At 38.8% G+C, this 24469-nt stretch overlaps 1 protein-coding gene across 4 annotated transcripts in view; it reads left to right on the top strand.

Moving 5' to 3' along the window:
- Window positions 1-24469, top strand: part of LOC126175828 (dynactin subunit 1) — a 150256-nt gene that overhangs the window by 104240 nt on the left and 21547 nt on the right. For all 4 annotated transcript variants that reach the window (XM_049922828.1, XM_049922829.1, XM_049922826.1 and 1 more), the window contains 8 exons: window positions 3550-3682; window positions 10840-11030; window positions 11131-11268; window positions 11501-11689; window positions 11888-12131; window positions 23139-23338; window positions 23430-23531; window positions 23671-23796. In XM_049922828.1, coding sequence (XP_049778785.1) covers window positions 3550-3682; window positions 10840-11030; window positions 11131-11268; window positions 11501-11689; window positions 11888-12131; window positions 23139-23338; window positions 23430-23531; window positions 23671-23796 — 1323 coding nt within the window. The remainder of the gene's footprint in view (window positions 1-3549; window positions 3683-10839; window positions 11031-11130; window positions 11269-11500; window positions 11690-11887; window positions 12132-23138; window positions 23339-23429; window positions 23532-23670; window positions 23797-24469) is intronic.

The following is a 24469-nucleotide window of genomic DNA, read 5'->3' as shown; positions in this document are numbered from 1 at the left end:
AAGTTTTCTTGAAATCTATGAGCTGCTGAGGACCAAAGTGGTCTAAGTAAAAAACATTTTAGCTTTTGAGCTGTAAAACTCTGTTTACTCACAGTGCACAGAAAATTGTTGTGAAGAAGTGGTATGGCAGTAACTGCCACTGGAGCCACTTGGGAGCTCCAAATGCATTCTTCCTTTCATGCCAGAGTGAAGCTCATGTGTGGGAATAGTGGTATAAGACAAGTGTCAAGGCCACGTGGTCTTGTTTTGTGTGTTTATTTACACTCAAGTCAAAAAGGCATCTTAACAGCACTAGTATGTATTAGCATTGTTTCCTTTCTTTAGATTTGTAATATCCAGATGTTATTAAAGCAGAAATTGTCTTTATAGGGAAGTTTGCACTCAGTGTCAGTCTAGGTTAAAGCCTGCACGAATCAAACAGTGATGTCCCACATTAAATACATAAACCACAAAACTCACCCCTCTCAACAATGCTGTGCAACCTGTCACTGAGGCAGGAAGGAAAGACATGATGACATTCCTCCCATACATCCCTCTGGTGCACCACACTTTCTTCAACCAGTTGACAACTGCAAGTTCGGCTCAGGAATTTGACCTGGACATGGTGATCCTTTGGCAGAGGAAGATGACGTGGACAGTGAAATCAGTAAACAGGCATGCTCCATTATAAAGCCTCTTGAAATAACAGAATGACAATAATTACATTTTGAGAAATTTAGACATTTAGAAACAAGTTATCAATAATCCGTACATGAAAGCACTGCTGTACTATTAGACAGTTTCATTAGGTAGCATTCTAGTAATTAACAACAATAATGAATTACACTCCTGGAAATTGAAATAAGAACACCGTGAATTCATTGTCCCAGGAAGGGGAAACTTTATTGACACATTCCTGGGGTCAGATACATCACATGATCACACTGACAGAACCACAGGCACATAGACTCAGGCAACAGAGCATGCACAATGTCGGCACTAGTACAGTGTATATCCACCTTTCGCAGCAATGCAGGCTGCTATTCTCCCATGGAGACGATCGTAGAGATGCTGGATGTAGTCCTGTGGAACGGCTTGCCATGCCATTTCCACCTGGCGCCTCAGTTGGACCAGCGTTCGTGCTGGACGTGCAGACCGCGTGAGACGACGCTTCATCCAGTCCCAAGCATGCTCAAAGGGGGACAGATCCGGAGATCTTGCTGGCCAGGGTAGTTGACTTACACCTTCTAGAGCACGTTGGGTGGCACGGGATACATGCGGACGTGCATTGTCCTGTTGGAACAGCAAGTTCCCTTGCCGGTCTAGGAATGGTAGAACGATGGGTTCGATGACGGTTTGGATGTACCGTGCACTATTCAGTGTCCCCTCGACGATCACCAGTGGTGTACGGCCAGTGTAGGAGATCGCTCCCCACACCATGATGCCGGGTGTTGGCCCTGTGTGCCTCGGTCGTATGCAGTCCTGATTGTGGCGCTCACCTGCACGGCGCCAAACACGCATACGACCATCATTGGCACCAAGGCAGAAGCGACTCTCATCGCTGAAGGCGACACGTCTCCATTCGTCCCTCCATTCACGCCTGTCGCGACACCACTGGAGGCGGGCTGCACGATGTTGGGCGTGAGCGGAAGACGGCCTAACGGTGTGCTGGACCATAGCCCAGCTTCATGGAGACGGTTGCGAATGGTCCTCGCCGATACCCCAGGAGCAACAGTGTCCCTAATTTGCTGGGAAGTGGCGGTGCGGTCCCCTACGGCACTGCGTAGGATCCTACGGTCTTGGCGTGCATCCGTGCGTCGCTGCGGTCCGGTCCCAGGTCGACGGGCACGTGCACCTTCCGCCGACCACTGGCGACAACATCGATGTACTGTGGAGACCTCACGCCCCACGTGTTGAGCAATTCGGCGGTACGTCCACCTGGCCTCCCGCATGCCCACAATACGCCCTCGCTCAAAGTCCGTCAACTGCACATACGGTTCACGTCCATGCTGTCGCGGCATGCTACCAGTGTTAAAGACTGCGATGGAGCTCCGTATGCCACGGCAAACTGGCTGACACTGACGGCGGCGGTGCACAAATGCTGCGCAGCTAGCGCCATTCGACGGCCAACACCGCGGTTCCTGGTGTGTCCGCTGTGCCGTGGGTGTGATCATTGCTTGTACAGCCCTCTCGCAGTGTCCGGAGCAAGTATGGTGGGTCTGACACACCGGTGTCAATGTGTTCTTTTTTCCATTTCCAGGAGTGTATTTTAACCCAGTTTGTGAGAGAAAAGTGCATAATGGGAGCAATAAGTATTGACTCACATTTATTGTATAACTTTATGTTTATGGTTTATAAATAAATTGCAAATATGGAGATTAAAAAGACAGCATATTCCTTCTCAAGTATTAAACTTCACCAAAACCTCTATAAGAAAGGTGGTAAAACTCTTAATTTATACCACTGTGCGTTTCACTATGAGTAAATTTCTTTAGGGTAAAGTGGTACTCCAACTTTTAGGGACTATAAAAAGGAATTTAAGGTACAAATAACTAAGATGTCTGTAGTAAATATAATTATAATATTTCATTTGTACATTTCATCAAATGAATCATGAATTATTGTAAAGTATGAATTTGCATTAAACAAGATGCAAAACCTTTCATTTCTCATAAGTGGTAGAAATGGAGTTGTACCACTTTGGCTCTCAGCAGCTCATGTGTGTTAATTGTTTGTAATTATCTTATTCCCGACATTCAAATCTGTTGTGAAATTGGTAACATGATGGTAGCTAAAACTGCACTTTAGTTCCAGCACAGTTTCTAATATACAGTCTGATTAGTTCTATCTGTCAGTTTTATATAATGTTTAACTTACAATTTTTTGTTTACTGCTTAATTATAGTTTGTTTCCAAGGTTAATGCCACTGAAAAAGTTTTCCGTTATCAATTATAGTTTATATTTGCTGGAGTGGTGTACCTGTGCACTATGTTTTTGACAACAGTCATTTATTATCTGATTTAAAAAAGTCACGTTCCTCCCAGCCTGCCACAAGCCTTTTGATTTGATGCTCCTTTGACAGTCTGATTGTCAGTTTTGCTACATATGATATTAATTGGCTTCCAATTTAACTTTGAGGTGGGTGGGTCCCTGTTCTTGACATTCTCATAAAAAGAAAAAAATACTTGAGGTGGTCTTTGGGAAACAAATCTGGGACCTCTGTGTCAGTAGTCAGTGGTGCTAATTGCTAGACTGTAGAGTCTAATAACCTTGTTAGCCAAAAGTGATAACATCAAAACAAAGATTTGCAGTTCATTTTTTTACTCATTATTTAATATGAGAATGTTCTTCCCTTTAATTACAGAGTAATTATTGATTTCCAGACACTGACAGGTATTGGTTACAAAGAGAGGAAACCATATATCTTTTTCCATTAAGTTTTGTGAAATGTATAATCCTGCCTAGTCATTAAAGTTTTATGTCACTAGGATGTTTTAATTTATACCAGGAAAGACAATTACATTTGCATCATTTATTTTTTTTGTTATTTCCTGATGGTTTTGTTCACAGAAAATGTTTACAGAGACAAAAGCTCATACGAAAGCAATTGATCTGGAACTTCGTCAGATGGATGTTCAACAGTCAAGTCAGCATGTCAAATATCTCGCTGCATACATGCCCGATACATTCATGAATCGAGGAGGTAATATGAGTAAAGGGTCTATACATATTTATACAACTAAAAATGTTAGATACATAAGAAGAAAAATTAAATGAAAACATTGCCATTTGCTGTTACAGCATTTACACATACTAATAACATTTCACCCAGAGAAATATAAGCTATATATTTTAAGTCCTGCTCCTACTATGAATAGAATGGAAAGAAATATTCAATTAATGTATTGTACCAAAATACAGCCCAATATGGGACACTAAGTTGTAGAGTTACAGATGTACACATACTTAGTGGTTCAGTAAGTCACCTCTTCCCAGCATTACACTTTCTATTTAGAATCTAAGAGCTAGGGTCTGTTCTGCATTATTGTATTTAATGTAATGCAGGATAAGATTTTTCTCACACAATTCAGAATTTTGTACAAGGAAATAGAGTGTAATTTGTATGTTTTACATTTTGAGTAATAAAGTAGAAGAGCTTCTTGTCTGTTTGGAAAATTTATAGAGCTCGGAAAACATCTTGTGCCTGTCTATACACCACATAACCCCAGGGTTAGATAAACAACTTGAATAAGATTACAATGTGATTGGATGGATAAAACATTCAATCACCTAGCAGCAACAGCAGAAAACACACACACACACACACACACACACACACACACACACACACACACACACACAAAAAGAAAAGGTTATAAATAGGCAAGCTTTTGGAGTCAATGGCTCCTCCTCCAGGCAGAAGGGGTGCAGGGAAAGGAAGAGGGCTGAAGGAAAAGGACTGGAGAGGTCTAGGAAAGGGGATAGATTTCGGAAAAGTTGCCAAGAACCAAAGGTTAGGGGAGACTTACCTAGTGGGATGAGAAGGAAAGACTGATTGTTGGGGACTGTGCCAGACAAGATTTGAAAACCTGAGAGTGTAAAGGTGCATATTACCCTCTTCCACCTTTAAGCTCTCAGATTTTCAAATCTCATCTGGTGCAGTCCACAACAATCAGTCTTTCCTTCTCATCCCATCCAGTAAGTGTCCTCTGACCTGCAGTTCTGGGTGACTTTTCCAAAATCTACCCTATTTCTGAGACCTCTCCAGTGCTTTACCGTCTTCCTTTCTCTTCAGCCCTCCTGCCTGAAGGAGCCTCTGGCTCTGAAAGCTTGCCTAATTATAACCTTTTATGTCTGTGTTCTGCTGCCACTTCGTGAGTAGATTTTTTATCTATCAAATTACATTATATTGTCAAACAGATTTTTTTGTTATTATGTTAAAGATTGCACTATTGCAGTTAACTCGTGCAGAAACAACATGGGTGTAGTAGTATAGTAGTAGTAGTAGTTACAGTTACATATATTAAGACAGAACACAAATTCAAAAACACTGAGACAAGGAGATTTTGTTGTGATCAGCGCACAGAAGTATGTGCTTGTGAATAAATGCTCAAAAATAGTCCACTCTTAATAGAAACTGCATACAGATCTGCACTGGGAAACTTTCAACTATTTATGAGGAATCTGGATTCCTTACTGTGCTATCTGTCAGACAGCAGCAAGCAGTCTACTGTGACATCAGTGTAGATATTCTAAGAGATTCTGATAGGAAAAATGATCTGGAAATCTTATTTGGATCCTACAATTTGATCTCAGTAATTATCTTTCCAACATGGGTGGATAAAGATAGTAGGGCCCTAATTGATAATATTTTCTTTGCTGGAGCTCAAACCTAGAAAAAACTGTGTACCCAGTAACAAATGCTCTCTCTGGTCATGATACACAGTTAGGTAAATAATGCAGCACCTTACAGTTTAGATACTCTTAAGTGGAAATCAGTTGGAAAAATTAATGACTCCAGGACAAATGTTTCTAAGGACAAATGTTTCTCACAATAGTTTATGGGGGATGACATAGGGTGTAATTTATGATGAACCAAATGCTAACATAAAAGTTAATCTAGCCCATGATAAATTCATATGATGATTTGAAAATAGCTTTCTGCGTAAGCTCATCAGAAATGACACTAAGCAGTCATGTAAAAAAAGAAAGACCCATGGGTCAGTAGAGGTATTAAAGTATCAGTAAAGAAAATGAAGATGTATCTTTTGGCAAGAAAAAGTAGGGATACTCCAGTAGTTGCACACTGCAAAAAGTACTCAACATGACTAAGAAAGGGTATTAAAAAGTCAAAGAATGTGCACATAATGTCAGAAGTCAGTGTTTCAGACATGATACTTAAGGCTGTATGGAATGTAGTGAAACAAGAGATGGGGCAGCCAGCCACAGAATGAGACTTAATCACTATTGAATTGTATGGAAGGTCTATAAACAATGAGTTACAGATAGCAAATGCATTTAATAATCTTTTCTTAAATGTAGTAGAAAGCATAGGGACAGACAATTAAAGAACAAAATCACAGCAGTGTGTTGCAAATGTAACTTTCATAAAACTCTATCATTGTGAATGTATCACCAACTTCTCCTTCTGAAATTAAGAAAATTATACATTCTCTTAAAAATAAAAGCTCATCTAGTTTTGATGGCGTTGCCGATACAGTACTAAAATGTGTTCCAATATAAGAAGTCCAGTCTTATCTTAAATATGTAACACATCATTAACTCAAGGCATTTTTCCAGAGAGACTTAAATATGCCGTTGTTAAACCCCCCTATAGGAAAGACAATGAGAGAGATATCAAGAACTACTGATCTGTTTCACTGCTGTCATCATTCTCCAAAATTTTTGAGATGATGATTTATTCTAGAATAGTGTCTCACCTTAGAAATAATAGTATCCTTATCAAATCACAATTTGGGTTTCAGAATGGTTGCTCCACTGAGAATGCCATTTACACGTTCACTCATCAGATTTTACAAGCATTAAATAATAAATTAGCGCCAATTGGTATTTTCTGCAACCTTTCTAAAGCATTGACTGTGTGAACCATAGTATTCTCCTAGGTAAATTGATGTTTTATGGGACTGATGGCATAGCCAAACAATGGACTATGTCATATATATATATAACCAAAAGAATGCAGAAAATTGTACTTAGTGAATCGAGTAATATATTCCATGGACAGACTTGTGATTGGAGAGAAATCATGTATGAGGTTCCCCAAGGTTCTCTCTTAGGTCCAGTACTGTTCCTCACATATGTAAATGATCTTCCGTCTAGTACACAACAAGCAGAATAGTAGAATAGTTCTTTTTGCGGAGGACACTTGTAATCAATTCAAGCATACTTATGGAAACAGAAGGAATGGTAACCGAAGTTCAGAAAAGTATCATTGACTGGTTTTCTGCAAATGGTGTCATCCTCTATTTCAAAAGACACAACATATTCAGTTCCGACAGTGTAATGTATGGTGAAGAAATAATAAATAAGGCGGAAACTTAAAAATTCTTAGATGTCCATATTGATGAGAATTTAAGTTGGAAAAACATTTTGGAAGTCCTAAAACAACTTAGTTCAGCCACATTTGCACTTAGGATAATTGCAAATCTTGGGGAGAGACATATCAGTAAGTTGACATATTTTGCATATTTTCATTCAATAATGTCACATGGAATAATGTTCTGGTGTAACCTATCTTTTAGAAAGTGTTGCGGGAATAATATGTGGTGCTTACCCCCGGTCATCTTGTAGGCATCTGTTTAAGGAATTCTGACTACTGCTGCACAGTATATTTATACCCTCATGAAGTTTGTTGTAAATAATCCACTACAGTTAAAAGTAGCAATGAGGTACATGTGCAATTACAATACCAGAAGGAAAAATGAAATTTATTACTCCAAATTAAGGTTGTCTTTAGTACAAAAAGTTGTGCACATTGCTGCAACAAAAATTTTTGATAACAGCCAGTGATGTAACTTGTCTGACAGACAGCAAAATAAAATTTGATAAACTGAGAAATTTTCTCCTTGACAAGTCCCTCTATTCTATAGAAGAATTTCTATTGCTGTAATATGTAAAAGGTGGTGGGTAGGAATTACTAACTCGCATCTGTATATCATTTTTCTCTTTGGGAGGGGGGGGGAGAGAGAGAGAGAGAGAGAGAGAGAGAGAGAGAGAGAGAGAGAGCATGTACACTGGCCAGGAGTGGCTGGAGGTAGTGGTCATGTGTACATGATGTATGCTTGCTTGCTTTGTGTGTGTGTGTGTGTGTGTGTGTGTGTCTGTCTGTCTGTCTGTCTGTCTGTCTTTGCTATCTGAAGAAGGCTTTACACTGAGAAGTCTATCCTTTCCATAATGTGGTTAATAACCATGGCCTTTCCTTTGTCTAACATAATGTGAAGTTAGGTGAGGGATGGGGATTGCGGGCAAAGGAGATGATGTAAATTTAGAGAGAGAATTTCTGTTCTGATGATACTCAGTGTGATGAAGGAACTGGACTGAAGATTGCAAATCGAGGCTGTTTGTTTGGAGCTTTACTATAGCTGTATTTTGTGCAGACTAATGGGAGTGTTAATATTTTGGATGCTTCATTTTTATTGTATTAGATCTGGCCAGAAGCTACATCACTGAAATCTTTGTGCTGAAACTAGTGCGCCATCACTTGCTATTTGGCTGAAACATGCCCGAATTCAGAATGAATTTTGGTGCCCAACCAGCCTTTTCTTCTTAGCACTCTTAGATACACTCCAGAATAACACACTCCATCTCCTTTGCTATTTTTAATTGGCTAAATTTGGTATCCAGCATAATTATTCATGTTTTTGCAGGTTTGCATCAATAATTGTTTTTATTCTTGCTGTGGTTCTGTTGCCTCATTATTGTTCATATTACCAACATTTTTCACTAAGGATCATTGAATGTTTAATCATGACTTGGCTTGCGTCATTGTTCCATCAGCTTGCCTGTAAACAACAGATAACAGTGACAGTAGTTATTTTATTGTTATGTTTTGTGGACAGAGTATCGCCTGTGTAGGTAATATGTTTTGATTTCATATTAAATGAAGCAGCACACCATTCACATGTATTTCTTGCACATATCAAAATGTAGGCTTTTCAGTTGTCATCTTAAGTCAAGAAGGTGAATGAATATTAACAAGTAAAATACACTGTTGAAAGGTAGTTAGTGGACTTTGTCATTTAACCGAACAGTCATCAAACCATCTTGGGTTAGCAAGGAATGCTAATATTTGAGAACGGACATCTTGTCGAACCATACAGTTAATATGAGGCACTCTTAATTGCAATGTGAGAGTATTCTCTCATTTTTAAATTGATAAATATTTACAATTCTTGATAGCATTTTCCACAAATTACTCACTTAGGTCCTGCACACTACTTTGTTAAATACTCTGTAGAGAATATCTTGGCAGTATTTCTATCACTGAACTGCCTTTGCATCCAAATGTGCTTCATTGAGAACCATCTTGCTGTCTTAACAACTACTCAGTCGACTGACTGCACGTACTAATATTATCATATCAGATTTTAAAAGTTTGATGTCAAGTGCAACTAAGTGTTAATTAAAAGATATGAAATAAATAGTTTTTTTTACTCGGGTCTTGTTCTCACAACGTATTTTGGCCCATGTGACATACACATGCATGATGAACATGGGTTTGAAAAGTGAATAACGCCTCATTTAATTGTGGACTCAGCAGGACGTGAAAAAGATATTAACACCATGTGTTAAAAAGACACTTGTTACCATGTAGTTAATGTAGCAGGGGACTAATGTGGACAGCTGAATTGTTTTTATTATATCTTAGAATTCATTTAGTGAATAAATATCATGTTGTTATGCAGAGCAACTTGTGATACCAAGGGATAAATGAAATTACATCCCTTCTCCACATCTTCTTTTGCTGATACACTGAGGAGTATTAAGAAATATGTAACTATTCTTTACACCAATGCTCTTTAGTTGTATGCTCCCAGCATTCAGAGTTGTAGTTACTAAAAATACACTGATAATCCAAAGCATTATGACCACTGCCCACTGTGAGGTTGGATGCCGCCTGCTGACATTTCGGGCATGTGACACACTATGAAAAGTATGTCAGCATAACAGAGATACAGATAAGGGCAAAGATACATGCTATAAGTAGGGAAATCCACTGAGATAAGCAATTTTGTCAGAGGGCAGATTATTATTACACAAAGCCTGTGAACAAGCATTTCAAAAATGGCAAAGCTGGTTGAATGTTCACATACTAGTGTTAAGAACATCTACGGAAAGGAGTATGAGTACAGTGAAACTACCACTAGGCGCCAAATGATTGGGCATCCATGACATTTCACAGGACATGGGGTTTGGAGGTGTGTCTGCTCTGTAAAGTAGGGTAGATGGTGACCTGTGGCATCGCTTCCAGAAAAGCACAATGGTGGTGCATGCACAAGTGTTTTGGAGCACAGCGTTCGTTGCACATTATTGAATATGGAGCTCCAAGCAGACCCCTACATGTTCACATGTTGACCCAACATCGTCAATTAAGGTGCAATGGGCATGGGACCATCAGGATTCGACCGTCGATCAATGGAAATGTGTAGACTCTTCAGATTAATCACATTTTTGCTACAGTAGGTCAACGTTCATCTCCACAAAAGCTGTTATTGAAGTGAACAATGGCTGGAGACACGCAGTGCGCCATGGATGCAGGTTGGAGGGAGAAGTATTATGCTACTGGAGACGTCCTGTGGTTGCATGGGACCTGTGGTAGTAAGAGAAGACAAACTGACAGCCACGAACCACCTGTGTCCTTTCACGTTTGTCGTCTTCCCCGACAGTGATGTCATCTTTCAGCGGTATAATTGTCCATGTCTCAGAGCTGGAACTATGCTGCAGTGACTTGAGGAACATTATAGTGAACACACATTAATATCTCGGAGACCAAATTTGCCTGATGTAAATCGTATGGAACCTATCTGTGTTGCTATCAGGTGCCATAACTGCGTATGCAAATCAGCAGCCCATTATTTACATTACCTGTGCATAGACATCTAATGCCACGTACCTCTACAAACCCACTATCAAACTGTCAGGACCATGATATGCAGAATCAATGACGTATTTCTTTCCAAAGATGGACAAACAAGCTATTAAGCAGGTGGTCATAATGTTTTGGCTCATCAGTGTAAATTGCTGTTGACTCCTGTACACACATACTGAAGTAATTAAATCATAGTGTGGGAAGCAGAATAACTGTTGCTTCAAAACACTGATGTGATGTTTTCCCCATAGGTGATCATGATGCAGTTTTAGTGCTACTGCTTGTCCCACGTATGCTTTGGAAGGCAGATATACTACTATCTCAAGTTCGTGACAAATTTCCAAATGTGGAAAAGATTGATCGAGCAGCTATCCTAAAAGGTCACACTGTTGAACAGTTTTCCTTCAAATCAAGATTCAGCCACTTCGTGCATTCACTCCAGGTATTTCTCTCCACATGCAGTTACAAAATTATGTAATTACATTACATTTCCTAAATGTTGATCACTTTTATTTAAGTTTAAGATCTAATAATTTTTGCAGATGATACTTCATCAATTCACATACAGTCTCAATGCTTGCTCTCCAGAAACATTCCTGAAAGTAGGAACAGCATATCCTGAAATGGCTGCACAAGAAAAAGCAGTAGATGCATTTGTTGATCTCTTACGTCGAGATCAGGTAATGTTGATAAGAGAGAAAAAAGCACTTTAAAGTGTAGTTTCCAGTCTACATACATAATTATGGCAATTCTGCCAGTTATAATACCAGATCATAGTTAGCTTATACTTAATGCAGTGCCAACTTGATTACAAAAAAAAAATATTTATTTTGTATTCGTAAATAGTGCTTGGTTTTGGAGTGTGCATGTATGTGTAAGCCCATTAATCTTTGAATGTCTGTTCTTATACAGTTAGATGAAAATGTCATGCTTGATGCTCTTGAGAAATGTGTAACATTCTTCAGCACAATGTTCCCTGTGCTCTTGGGGGATGAGATGAAAAGTAACCAGACAAATCTCCTAGCCGATGCTGGCAAAGCCTTATCAAGTGCCTGTGATGCAATTCTGACAGATGCCACTTCAATAAAAACTCTTATGGAGGTAAAATGCCCTTAAACTTTCATGCTGGCATTTATCAGTAATATAGGTTTCTTTTTATCTTATCTTTATTAAGTAGATTGGATCTAGTCAAATGAAATGTTGAGTAATAAGCAGTGTTGATGCAGGTAAGACTGCCAATATAGGAATTCAGAATAATTCCTTATTTCTTAAATATTTTTAATTGTTTTTTTTATATAGAGTGGACAAGAAACAGGAGAAATGAATCTCTTGTTGCAACACCTGATTTCAACATCTGAGAATGTGCTGCAACTTTTGAAACAGATTAGACGACGCTTACCACAGGATCATGCTTTGTCAAAACTAGGCTTCTCAGATGAAATTGCTGTTACTCTCATGCACTGTTGTCAGCACGCAACGCGTATCTGCAAGGTTTTGCAGCAGGTGCTGAAGGGTGCAATTCAGCAAATAGCCATCAGTGGAGGTAATGCTCTGTTCCAAATTAACATTATACTGTGTGTGTTTTAAAATTTTGATGCATACTGCAGACATATCAGGAAAGCTTATTTCATAGTTACAATAGTTTACAATGACTATTAACTTAATTAACAGTATGTTCAGTGAATGACGACTCAGCTGTCCTGTCACTTATAATACAGCCACTTGTTTGAATATAATCTAAAAAAATATGTAGTATTGAAAAAACTTTCTCTTGCTTATTTATATTTTCTTTACAATATAAGTATGTGACTATAGTAATAAAGTTGATGTTGATACCATAAATTACAATGAAGTGATTTAACTCTGTGAATAGCAGTGTTTTGGCAAGTATTCATTAATAGATTTTGCCCTGAATTAAATGACAGAACTTTTTAGTGCATATCTGATCCCAGAGATGAGAACCAAGCAAAGATAAACATGCCAACTGTTTTAAAATATTGATTCTTGACATAAACTACAAAAGTTCTGACAATTTTGACAGAAACTGCGCAAGTGGGAACTCTCCCTGCAATATATTCTTGGTTCTCATAACCCTCCTGGCCTTCATTAGTCATTGTCCTTAACCATCTAGCCCCTTCCCTGTTCTGATTCCAACATTACATAGCCCTTTATCCCACCATCATACCCAGTCTTTTACTTCTCTCCTTTCCCATCCTCCCCCCCCCCCCCCTTCCCATCCTCTCTCTCTCTCTCTCTCTCTCTCTCTCTCTCTCTCTCTCTCTCTCCATCTAAACTCCCAATTGCACCAAGCTGCCCTGCACTCTCTCCACCTCGTCCCTGCACACTTTCACTAGCAGCACTTCACTGTCCCCCACCACCATCCTGCTATCCCTCTCCCTCCCCACCCCAGCCTTCTCCTTACCCCCACCCTGCTGCCTCTCTCATCATGCGCAGCTGCTCATAGTCTGGCTTCAGCCGACAGAGACTGTGGTTGTGTGTGTGTGTTGTGTGTGTGTGTGTGTGTGTGTGTGTGTGTGAAAGTCTTTTTGTTGGGCCTATCTGTGACCCACCATCTCTGCTGTATGGTGAGTAGCAGCTATGCTTTTCATAATATTGTTACATTCCATCCTGGATTTTCCATTATTTAAACTATGTTATTTCCTTGTCAGTATATTTATATTGTTCACTGACAGTATTATGAGCGTGACAGTATTATGAGCGTGATAGATTGCTATTCACCCTATACAGATAATACTGAGTCACAGACAGGTGCAACTAAAAGACATCTAAACATGTGAATGTTGGGCCAAAATGCCTTCTTCGAAACCAGCAAGATGGGAGAAACAATCAGGGTGGTGGAGGTAAGCAGGAGGCTGGTGTGGGAAGGGAGAGGGGTGGCAAGGTAAGAGTGGGACGGTAAAGTCCTTCTTGTAGTAGCATGCAGGGCCATGGTGGAGACAGGAAAGGGCAGCTAGGTGCAGTTGAGGTTAGGCAAAGGGAGGAGGTGGAGGGGAAAGGGAGCAGTAAGGGAGAGAAGTAGAAGAGGGGAAGGAAAACTGTGGGTTTATTGGTGGAATGGAAGGCTGTGTAGTGCTGGAATAGAAGCAGGCAAAGGGGTAGGTGGGTGAAGGCAGGGACTAACGAAAGTTGAGGCCAGGGGGGTTACAAGAAAGTAGGATCTATTACAGGGAAAATTGACAACTGCGCAGTTCAGAAAAGTTGGTGGTGTAGGTAGGATCCAGATCGTGCAGGCTGTGAAACTGCCATTGAAGTGAAGATTACTGTATTGGGCAGCGTGCTCAGCAACTGGATGGTCCAGCTGTGTATTGGGTACAGTTTCTCAATGGCCATTCATAAAGACAGACAGCTTGTCACTTGTCAGGGCCATGTAGAATGCAGCACATTTATTGCAGCTTAGTTTGTAGATCACAGGACTGCTTTCACAGGTAGCCTTGCATTTGATGGGATAGATGATGGTTGTGGCTGGACTGGAGTAGGTGGCAGTATCTGTGCCCTTGTGTTGCGTGTTTTACCTGTTTCTTATGATGGGGCCCTGTGGTTTTTTCCTGTGAAAACAGGAATAGTACAGGTAATAGTAACATTTGCATGAGGAAAGAGGGGGCTGGAATCGCTATTTCTATTGTAGAAGAAAGAAAATAAAGAACAAGAATAGGTGTCTTAGGATTGAAGAAATGTAGACAATAAACCCCTAAAACAGATTTCCGTCCCATGTTTTGGAAACAAGTAAGATATCATTCACATGAATAATTAATTCTTGTCCAAAGGGCAAGTCTCTAAACTGATAAGATTTCCCATCAAATGCACATGCAGTGTTTTTTCATGAATAATCTTACCTGCCAGTATCTGTCCATCAGATCCATTGAGATAAAATACTTCCCTTACTCAAACATGACTAATGAGTCATCAATACACATAAGTGTTTCTCTCTTCCTGTTTCTGTGTATCAGTTTAAAGTCCTTGTATCTCAAAGTGCCTCCCTCCTATTGTTTCCTTAATACTAGTAAAAGTTCATTATATACACTTACACTCCTTTTTATTACCTTATTTTCTACCATTTTGTTTATTTCCTCACTTATGACTGGTGTTATACTTATTGGAATTGCAATGGTTTGCAAAAGAATGGTTCATTATCTTTTATCTTGAACTGACAAATGTGTTCACCAATTATTCCTGATTTATCAGAAAATACATCTATATAGTTCAGTAAAATCTTATATAAATAGTGTTGTTGTTTTGTTAGTATACTAGATTCCTTGGCTTTGATCCTCATTTGCTCACTGAATTCAAGCTTTACTACTGCTTCCTCTTTACTTAATACTTGTGCAGTAGTCATTATTATCTACTAGGCAGTTTACCTTAAATGGTGCACCATAATTAGTACCTCCATTATTCCAGTGCAGTACTCCAGTATCAAAATCTGGCTTTATACTTTATACTTTCTAAACCAATCAGTGCCTAATAACATACGTAAATTTACATTTGGCACTACCAACATGGTCTGCGTAAACTTAAAATTACACATTTTTGTGTCTTTTCTCGAATTTGAGTTCCTTTCTTTGCTGTTGTTCCTACAATGTGTACTCGTGTCACAGGTAATATAGGGCAAGCATTCTTATCTCTGATAGTCTATAGGAATTCTTGGTACACAAATGAAATTTTGCTTCCCAAATCTATGTAAATATCTACCACTTTTTCCCCATGTGTTTCCTATTATATTGGTTTTGTTTGTTTTTCCTCTGCTACTTTATCCTCTTCTCATTTAGGTATAAATTGAGTGAAAGAAATTAATCTTTCAGTACATGGGCCTATGACAGAGTTGTTACCTCCTGGATCCATTTTCAATCACTGTTATAGGATAATTACTAGTATGTGAACTTCATTTAGAACAAGATACGTTGTGCTTTGTTGTATGCTCATTGGAATATTGCTAGATACAAATACTTGTGAGATGTTCTTATCCCTATTACTTTTCTTCTTACAGCATCCATTATTGGTTCTCCTATCTACATAACAATAGTATATTCTTTCCCCTTACAACACTTTGTTCTATAGTGATACCCTTCAGTGTTCTCTGTATGCTTATTTCCTAGGTTCTGATTGTCTTCAGGATTGAAATCTCCTCTTTCTTTATTTAATGTAACTAAACCACCTGTAAAAATTGCTAACTGATCTACACTAGACTGCCCACTGTACAGCATTTCTTTTTGCACAAAATAATCACTGATCAAGAACCTGAACTAAATCTTTTTTATCTAGTGGGTTGTCCAAATATTTAGATGTAGTTAGTGCCATTCAATATTAATAATTCTCATCATAATTTTTCTTGAGTACTTGCTGACCAATATTTTCTCTTAAATTTTTTCCCGAAATGTTCCCATGATTTAAATTCTTCAGAATGGGCTGTTCCCCATTCTGCAGCATCAACTACTAAATGAGCCAGTGCAAAATTTATTTTCTTAGAATCCTCCCATTTCTTGGGCATAGATCTAGAAAGTATTCTTAAAAAATACATTGAATGCATTCACCATCAGGCTTAAATTTCGGAAACTTTATGGACCAATTCAATCCCTTTTGAATTTCCTTCTAACAGCTTAGTAAATAACCCAGGGCTAGATACAGCTGTATTATTTCTAAGTTCCTGCATAGTATCTTCTAATTCTTGGCACAATTTCTGAAGTTCACTCTCATGATTAACCGTATTGTCCACAGAATTAATAGTAGCACTAGTAGTTGCTACTTTCTCTTGCACCCATAGATGCTTCTCCAAATTAGTTACAGTATTTGGATCATTAGCAATTTCAGTAATTCTTCTGTTTAGTTATGATACTTCTACTCAATTTTGTGTATCGGAGACTTGATTGCTTATACAGGATGAGTCACTAACTTGCCACCTAGAATAACTTTGAAAGTGTGATAGTAGCTGAAAAGTTTGTGGGACAGCTGGGGCCATGATGTGAAGGTCAACTTTGTTTTTTTAAATGGGATGCTATAGTGTGGTACTTATTTTCTGATAGCAGCTATAGAGATGAATCCAATGATGTATAACAGGTAAGGTCTTTGAATATCAACGTAGGTCAGAAAGGTGGCATGAACATTTACAGAAGGTGTTCGAAGTGATGACCACTGGTATCTATGCAGTGCTGCAATCTTCTTATCGTGGATTGAATGGTATTCCTTATCACTTCGTCACTTATTGAAGCACATGCTCTGACAATTCTCTCTCGTATATCATGTGAATAGTAAATATTTGCCAAATACGGTGTATCCCTCTAATGTGCCATTGACATGTAAAATACCAATAGGAACGGTAACACCAGTATCATCAAATCAAGCGAATGTGAATGATGTATCCCTTTGAAGAACAAGTCAATATGCTCCTCATTTATGGAGAATGCCAACGAAATTCAGTGAGAGATAGAGACTTATATGCTGAAAGATATCCTCAATGTACTCACCCTACACAAATAAGGTTGGGGTCAGTTTCATCTTAAAATTGTAATTTATTGTAATCTGATAACACATTTACAACCAAAGCGGCACATAGCCAAACCTTTACAACTATGAGTTTCAATTCTTTCACGGCCGAAGACCTCCAGTCAAGAAATCTTAAAAATCAACAAGAAAATTTTTGAGATTTTAAAATAAATTACCATAACCTTTCAAGGGCAGAAGGCTGCAATGTTTAAGCTTGAAAGGTAATTTTAATAATAAGGAGGTTCCAAGGCTGAAGGCCCACAATTAATTTTTCAAAATTTTAAAAATATATAACCATAAGCCGTAAGTTTTAAGTAGCTGAAACTGGACTAAAGGAAAAGATAACACAACGGCAATAACCTTTCAGTAAATACCCACTTGCCGGAATTCAAACTTACTTACATGTTGTTGTTGTTGTGGTCTTCAGTCCTGAGACTGGTTTGATGCAGCTCTTCATGCTACTCTATCCTGTGCAAGCTTCTTCATCTCCCAGTACCTACTGCAACCTACATCCTTCTGAATCTGCTTAGTGTATTCATCCCTTGGTCTCCCCCTACGATTTTTACCCTCCACGCTGCCCTCCAATACTAAATTGGTGATCCCTTGATGCCTCAGAACATGTCCTACCAACCGATCCCTTCTTCTGGTCAAGTTGTGCCACAAACTTCTCTTCTCCCCAATCCTATTCAATACTTCCTCATTAGTTATGTGATCTACCCATCTAATCTTCAGCATTCTTCTGTAACACCACATTTCGAAAGCTTCTATTCTCTTCTTGTCTCTTACTTACATAAAACACAGTAAAACCAAGAATTTTTTTATCGTTGGCTATGATAGATTATAAACAGACAATTAAACACCGATGAGAAAGACAGTAGAGACAACAGCACTCAGAAGCCTCCAGGGGGTCGGTCTGACCTCGTTCACTTAAGTGAGAAGGGTGGTGAGCTCAACTACACTTGATCCATCGGAACCCAACCAAGGGACCGACCGACCGACGAACGACTTACTTGCCACCAATTGGTACATAAGAATTCAAACACACAATGTTATGGGCGTGAATATCCACAATCAATTATGTATATGTATTAAGCTGTCAAAACTAAACACCATGTTGGACAGTGACAACAGGTGAGGAAAGGGCACTGCCTGAAATTACGTTAGTGGCCAGGGCAGGTATCCGGAACACTAACAGCCACAAGGCAGAAAATTCCGCTGGTGCACTTGAATTGTAGTCAACCAATATAGTTAGTTCCACCGCATGGCGTCTAAATTTTAGCAATAGACACACTCGGTGTTGCTCACAGGAAAACCTCCCCAACAGCAAACCACCGAAACAAATCACACAACATGAACGGATGTGGCTTGGGTACTTGAATCCACTACTTCAACTTTGACATCCTGGGTCGGTGAACCACGAAGCTCGTAGTGATCAGACAGCTCCACACACGCTCAGACTCTGCGCAGGGACTGCCAGCAGACCCAGCCGACTGCAACGTGCAGAGTAAACTTCCCTGGTCCACAGCAACCAACTGACTACCCTCAGAATGCCAACAACGTCCTTATGACCCGAACTGGCCTACGACAGACAACGACCGGGAAGTAATAGCAGTCGAGCAAAGATATTAAGAGAGGGAATATACGCGCTGCAAACACCGCTCACGGTCAGGCAAAGCAGCAACTCGCCGACAGTAGTAATTCAAATTAACGTAGTGAGGTGGAAGTACATTAAAAACAAGGAGTAAAATACATGATGGCAGGAACATGAGCCACGCATGGCTCGTGGAGATTCATAAGAGACATTGTTTATAAAGACGTTCTGACTACACCTGAAGATATGCAAGAGAGAATTGTCAGAGCATGTGCTTCGATAAGTGCCGATGTGGTAAGGAACACCACTCAATCGGTAATAAGAAGATTACAGCACTGCATTGATACCGATGGTCACCACTTCGAACACCTTCTGTAAATGGATGTTCATGCCACCTTTGTGAACTTCAAAGACCTTACTGTTAAACATCACATTGGATTCATGTTGAAAGCCACTATCAGAAAATAAGTTCCAAACTATAGCATCTCATTAGAGAGAGAGAGAGAGAGAGAGAGAGAGAGAGAGAGAGAGAAGTTGACCTTCATATCTCAGATGCGACCAGACCGAGAGAGAGAGAGAGAGAGAGAGAGAGAGAGAGAGAGAGAGAGAGAGAGAGAGAGAGAGAGAAAGTTGACCTTCATATCTCAGATGCGACCAGACCTAGCATCAAAAAACCAACGCCATATTGTGGCCCCCATTGTCCCCTGCAACTTTTGTCCCACAAACTTTTCAGCTACTATCATACTTTCGGAGTTATTCTAGCTGGCAATAGTTAGTGACTCACCCTGTAGTTCTGAAATCAGTTGTATTAAGTTGGGTTAAAAGTTCATAGTGTTTTTGTTTTGCATGTTGGTATTCTGGTTGCTATTGGTTTATTTATTGATTGTAAATTATTATTATTATTATTATTATTATTTTTAGTTCACTGCTGCTGTTTCAGTTCACATATTGTCATTTGGAGATAATGAGTGGAGCTGCGAATGCTAAAAAATTGTGTGCCAAGCTGAGAAATCAGATTATTTCCTACATTTTCTTCTGTTGTAGTTCAGTAGAGGGGTGCCAGTAGCGGAGGCAACTAGAAACATTTGCACCCGAATGGGGATAATACCACTGAACAGAACATGGCAAGAAAATGGTTTTCTCATTTTAAGGAGGCTCGTTTTGATATTAGTGACTCCCCACATTCAGAAAGGTCTTTGGGGTTTGATAAAGGTCATTCAAATGCAATAATCCATGATTATCCATATTAGGGTACTCAAGAACTTTAAATGTGGCGAACTGTGATCATTCTACCATCGTACAATGTTTGCATGCAATGGGGAAGGTGCAAAAAATCGGGTGTATGGTACTGCATGTTCTGAACAAAAATCCCAAGAATCAGTGGGTAGCCAAATGTGCATCTGTGCTTGCTCATCATCAAGTGGCTTGTGAACAATATCAACCATTCCTATTCTGTATCATTCCTGGTGATGGAAAAATGGTGTCTTTATGCTAACATCAAGAGAAGATAGGAATGTCTGAGCCCAAACAAAGCAGCAACTCCCTATACAAAGACCTGCTTGCATCCCAAACAATAACATTATGCTTCTGGTGGAAGACCAATGGTGTGGAGTACTATGAATTGCTTCCCTGAGGTGTAGCCATCACTACTGACACTTATTGTCATATTGTCAACAACTGAGGCATCGTGCAGACACAGTCGAAGAACATGGACCAGGAGGATTGCTTGAAGTGATGCTAGTCAGTGATAATGTCCACCTGCATTCTGCTAGACTGTGTCCCCCCCCCCCCCCCCCACCACCAAAAAAAAAAAAAAACATTATACAGTAGTTTTGTTGGGAAGTCATTCTGCACCTACCTTATTCAGCTGAACTTGAGCCCTCAGATTTTTCACCTTCTCTGCTCTCTGTTGAATAACCTACAAGGAACTTGCTTTCTGGATGAAAATCAGCCCTGAATGTGGCATGATGAATTCTTTGCCTCAATACCGTATGATTTCTACAGTCATGGAATCGAAAAGTTTCTCCAGTGTTGGCAGACTGTTGTAAATACTGAAGGAGAATCTATTGTTGGCGACTAAAGTCTCTATTATATGTATCTGTTGTGTTTATTAAACTTGTGGGAAAACACTATGAATGTATGCACCAACCCAGTTGTTAGTTGACGCTTCTTGTTCTATCATTTCATTTATATTTTTAAATTGTTCTTCAGTTTCTTCCCTTGCTGAATCACAGTGCTTCTTTATTTCTGTTTTGAACTCCTTAGGTAAATTCACTAAGGTTTCCTCCATTTTAGAAATTTTATTTACTTTAGTACTATATCACCTAATTGTTCCCACTTTCCCCCTAGGGATTGAAGTATCATAATACTATTGTACATTTAATCTAATTTATTACCTTAGCTGTAAGTATTGTCATCACACAATTAGGCATTTCATCTAATTTTTCTGTTACAGTGCAGCTATCCATGCTATGGGTTGTGACAAGCATACAGAAAATCTAAAAGTCTACACAGTCTGCAGCATTTTCCATGTTGCACAAACATTTTAGCACCATTACACAACTATATTTAATAATGCTATCACAAATCTTTACAAAGTATGGTGCACTACACAAAATTGTAGGCAGTACAGGGTACAGCACACCTAATTTGTTGTTCAAATAGCTGCAGGTTGCTGCCAATACAGATATGCAGCTGCTAAGTAGCCATTGCCCCAGTTAGCTGCACCACTGCTGAAATGTGTAGCGATGGATTGATGCTGTAGGAAGCTGCAGTTGCATTCTTAGCCTCGAAACCGCACGCAGAAATCCTTAATCACACCGACTTGGTGCTTTGTGACTTATGTGCAGAGAAGTTATTGAAATGCACAAACAATCCTGGTTCCTGACCGGGTTGCTGTGGTCAACCGATTTCCTTTGTCACATTTTGTGACAATTCAAACTTATTTGATTGGTACGCAATCAAAAAATTCTTTTTGTCTTAAATATTGTAATTACTCGAAGTGACCCAACAGCATGTGCACTTGTATTTCTCCTTCACTTGTTTACTGACTGTATGTTGCTCATGACAACATAATATTATCTTCTGATACTTTGCAAAAGTTCTTCTTTTTACCATAAAAAGTTACTCATTTTGGGGTGGCAAAATGGAATGGCACCGTCTTGCTTGGACTGCAGTTCCATTAATGAGATTACCTATTCTATGTAGTGATCTGTCACCTTGACATTAATAGAAATGACCATTACCTTGAATATCTTCTTACAGTTGACCTTTTATCAATTCTTGATGCAGTGGTCCTGCTATGCAGGGCCACAAATTGCTCAGGCTCACTTCATTCCACCTACTGCGGGTGGAAGGCTGCAAGGGAGTTCATATTTTATGTTGACTATCTATGAAATTACATAAAACACATTTTCAATAATTCTTCTGTATTTTAATATTTCTTGTAAACTTGTTAATGTCAATTAAGCAGAACACTGATTTATAATCTCAACATATCTCATTACAACTCACAAAAACTCTGCAAGTGACAAATCAAGAGAGAGATAAGTGAGTGAATAACAGATTTTATAACAAACTTCTTTTGTTCTGGAATGGTCAAAGTTGACAACGAGCAAGCAGAGATATGCATATGATTTTTGGCTCAGAGCTTGTGAAACCCATATACCTGATTTTTTAATGTTCCCTATTGCATGCATGTATTACATTATGGTGGATAGATCACCATTTGTCTCATTTGCCAATTCTCGAGTAATTTGATGTGGAATATTGTGGATTAAAGCATGTAAACAATCTTCATTAAACACTGAAGGTATTCCTGCATTTGAAAAGTCATTAATGTCAAGACAATCCTCCTTACAAAGAGGAAATCATTTTTCTGCCGTGCTCTGTCCAGTGACAGTATCCCCATACAAGCCACAAATGTTTCAGGCTGTCTCTGCTGCTGTCACCCCCCTCTATTGCACTCAAACAGAAGAATATGTCAAAAATGTTCACATTTCTCAAAGTGGCACTCCATTTTCTTGTGTCCATAGCTCCACTCACTATCTCCAAATGATAAAATGACAATATGTAAACTCAAGTAGCAGCAGTGGAATAAAAATAAAAAATGATAAACAATAAACTAACCCATAGCGACTGGAATACCAAAATGCAAAACAAAAACTCTACAAACTTATGCCCCAACCCAATAAAATGCTCATCGTGAAATGTGAAAGTAAGAGGATGCATGTTTTAGATTCGTGGATGATTTATAGCTTTTTAACCAATAATGAAATTTTGTGATGTGCCCCATTTCCACTGAGATAGATTTTATTCACACCTTAGTCTTTTAACTCTGCATCAAAACATTGTCTTGACCCTTTTGAGTTGTACAGTAGTGGGAGAAATACTGCCACAGAGTGTTTCCCTTGTTTTGGTTGTTATGGTGTATTGCTATTTAATTATTCTCTTGTCCTCTTGCAGAACCTGATTCTGGTGTCCCACATGAAAAAATAAGAGAGTTTGCATATGTTGCAATTGATTCCATTTATGAAGATGATCGGGGGCCAATTGAGAGTATGAAGGCATCTATGGGACTAATATCAGGAGAAGTAGCAAAACTGAATAAAGTTCTGCAGGACAATGAGTATGAGCTTGCAGTAAGTTCTGGGGCAGAAGAAAAGGTATATTAAGTACAGTATGACAACTAATGTAAAATTCAAATATTAAATTGATATACCAATTTATAACTGCTTTTTGTGTATTTTATTTTAGCCTGTCCCACCTATTGTACTGAGGGCACAAGCAATAAAAAAAGAACTAGAGGAAACTAAAAATCTCAAGCAAAAACTAGAGGCTAGAGAAGCAGATATAAAAGTATGTAATAGTTTTATTTATCTAGGTAGTTTTTTAATCAATGTAGAATTTTCATTATTTGAAATACAATGTCTAAAATATAGTTTATATCATCCTTCACAAAAAATTGAGCTCTGATAGTTCTTATTAATTTGAACAGGAACTGAAGAAAGCACTAAAACTGAAACAAGAGGAATTTAGTGAAATGAGTGTTCGAAAAGAATTTGCAGAGAAGAAATTAGGAAATTCTTCCAAAGAATATGAAATGACAATTGAAAAGCTGCAGGTGAGTGTAATTCTAGACCGTTGTCATGTGTCCTGTGTATTGTGGCATTGGCAAAATATTGTTTCTTTGTAACTGACTACTTAATGCTCCAGTAAAGCATTTTTAATAAGTAATTTCCATGAGAGGAAAAAATAGATGCCTAAGAGGATCGAGTCGAAGTATTGAGAGTTGTTCCTAACTATGAAGTCAGTATGGAAATAAAGGAGACAGTTATGTGAGCTGTAAAAAGCTCTGGGCCAAGATATCTATGAAGGGTTTACAAAGTCACTAGATGTTGCTGATGTTTTGGATAATTGAGGTGTTTTAGATGTGAATGCAATTTTACCATACAGTGCTCTGAAAGAGTAATGTATGGTGTTTGGTTAGAAAGAAAAACTTGATACCTGCTTCCATATGATGTGTGCTCCAGTGTAATTACTATGTTATTTTGTTTCATGAAACTCTTCATGTGTTAGAGAAACGCATGTAAAAACAGATGGAAGGACTGAATAGGAAAGCAAAATATTCCAAATAAATGTCTATAGTAACAAGACATTCTAGGAGAAGTTCATTAACAAACTGGTTGAGCAAGGATAAGCCCTAAATTTTTAGGTGTAAAAGAAGTAATTACATTTTTGATAATGCAGTGGTACCTACTGGTACTTGAAAATCTCCGCATAAGGTGTTATTTACA

The sequence above is a fragment of the Schistocerca cancellata genome, chromosome 3, assembly GCF_023864275.1.
Source record: "Schistocerca cancellata isolate TAMUIC-IGC-003103 chromosome 3, iqSchCanc2.1, whole genome shotgun sequence".
Taxonomy (NCBI): Eukaryota; Metazoa; Arthropoda; class Insecta; order Orthoptera; family Acrididae; genus Schistocerca; species Schistocerca cancellata.
Note: the sequence above shows the minus strand (reverse complement) of the source record. Positions and strands in the feature narration are given on the sequence as shown.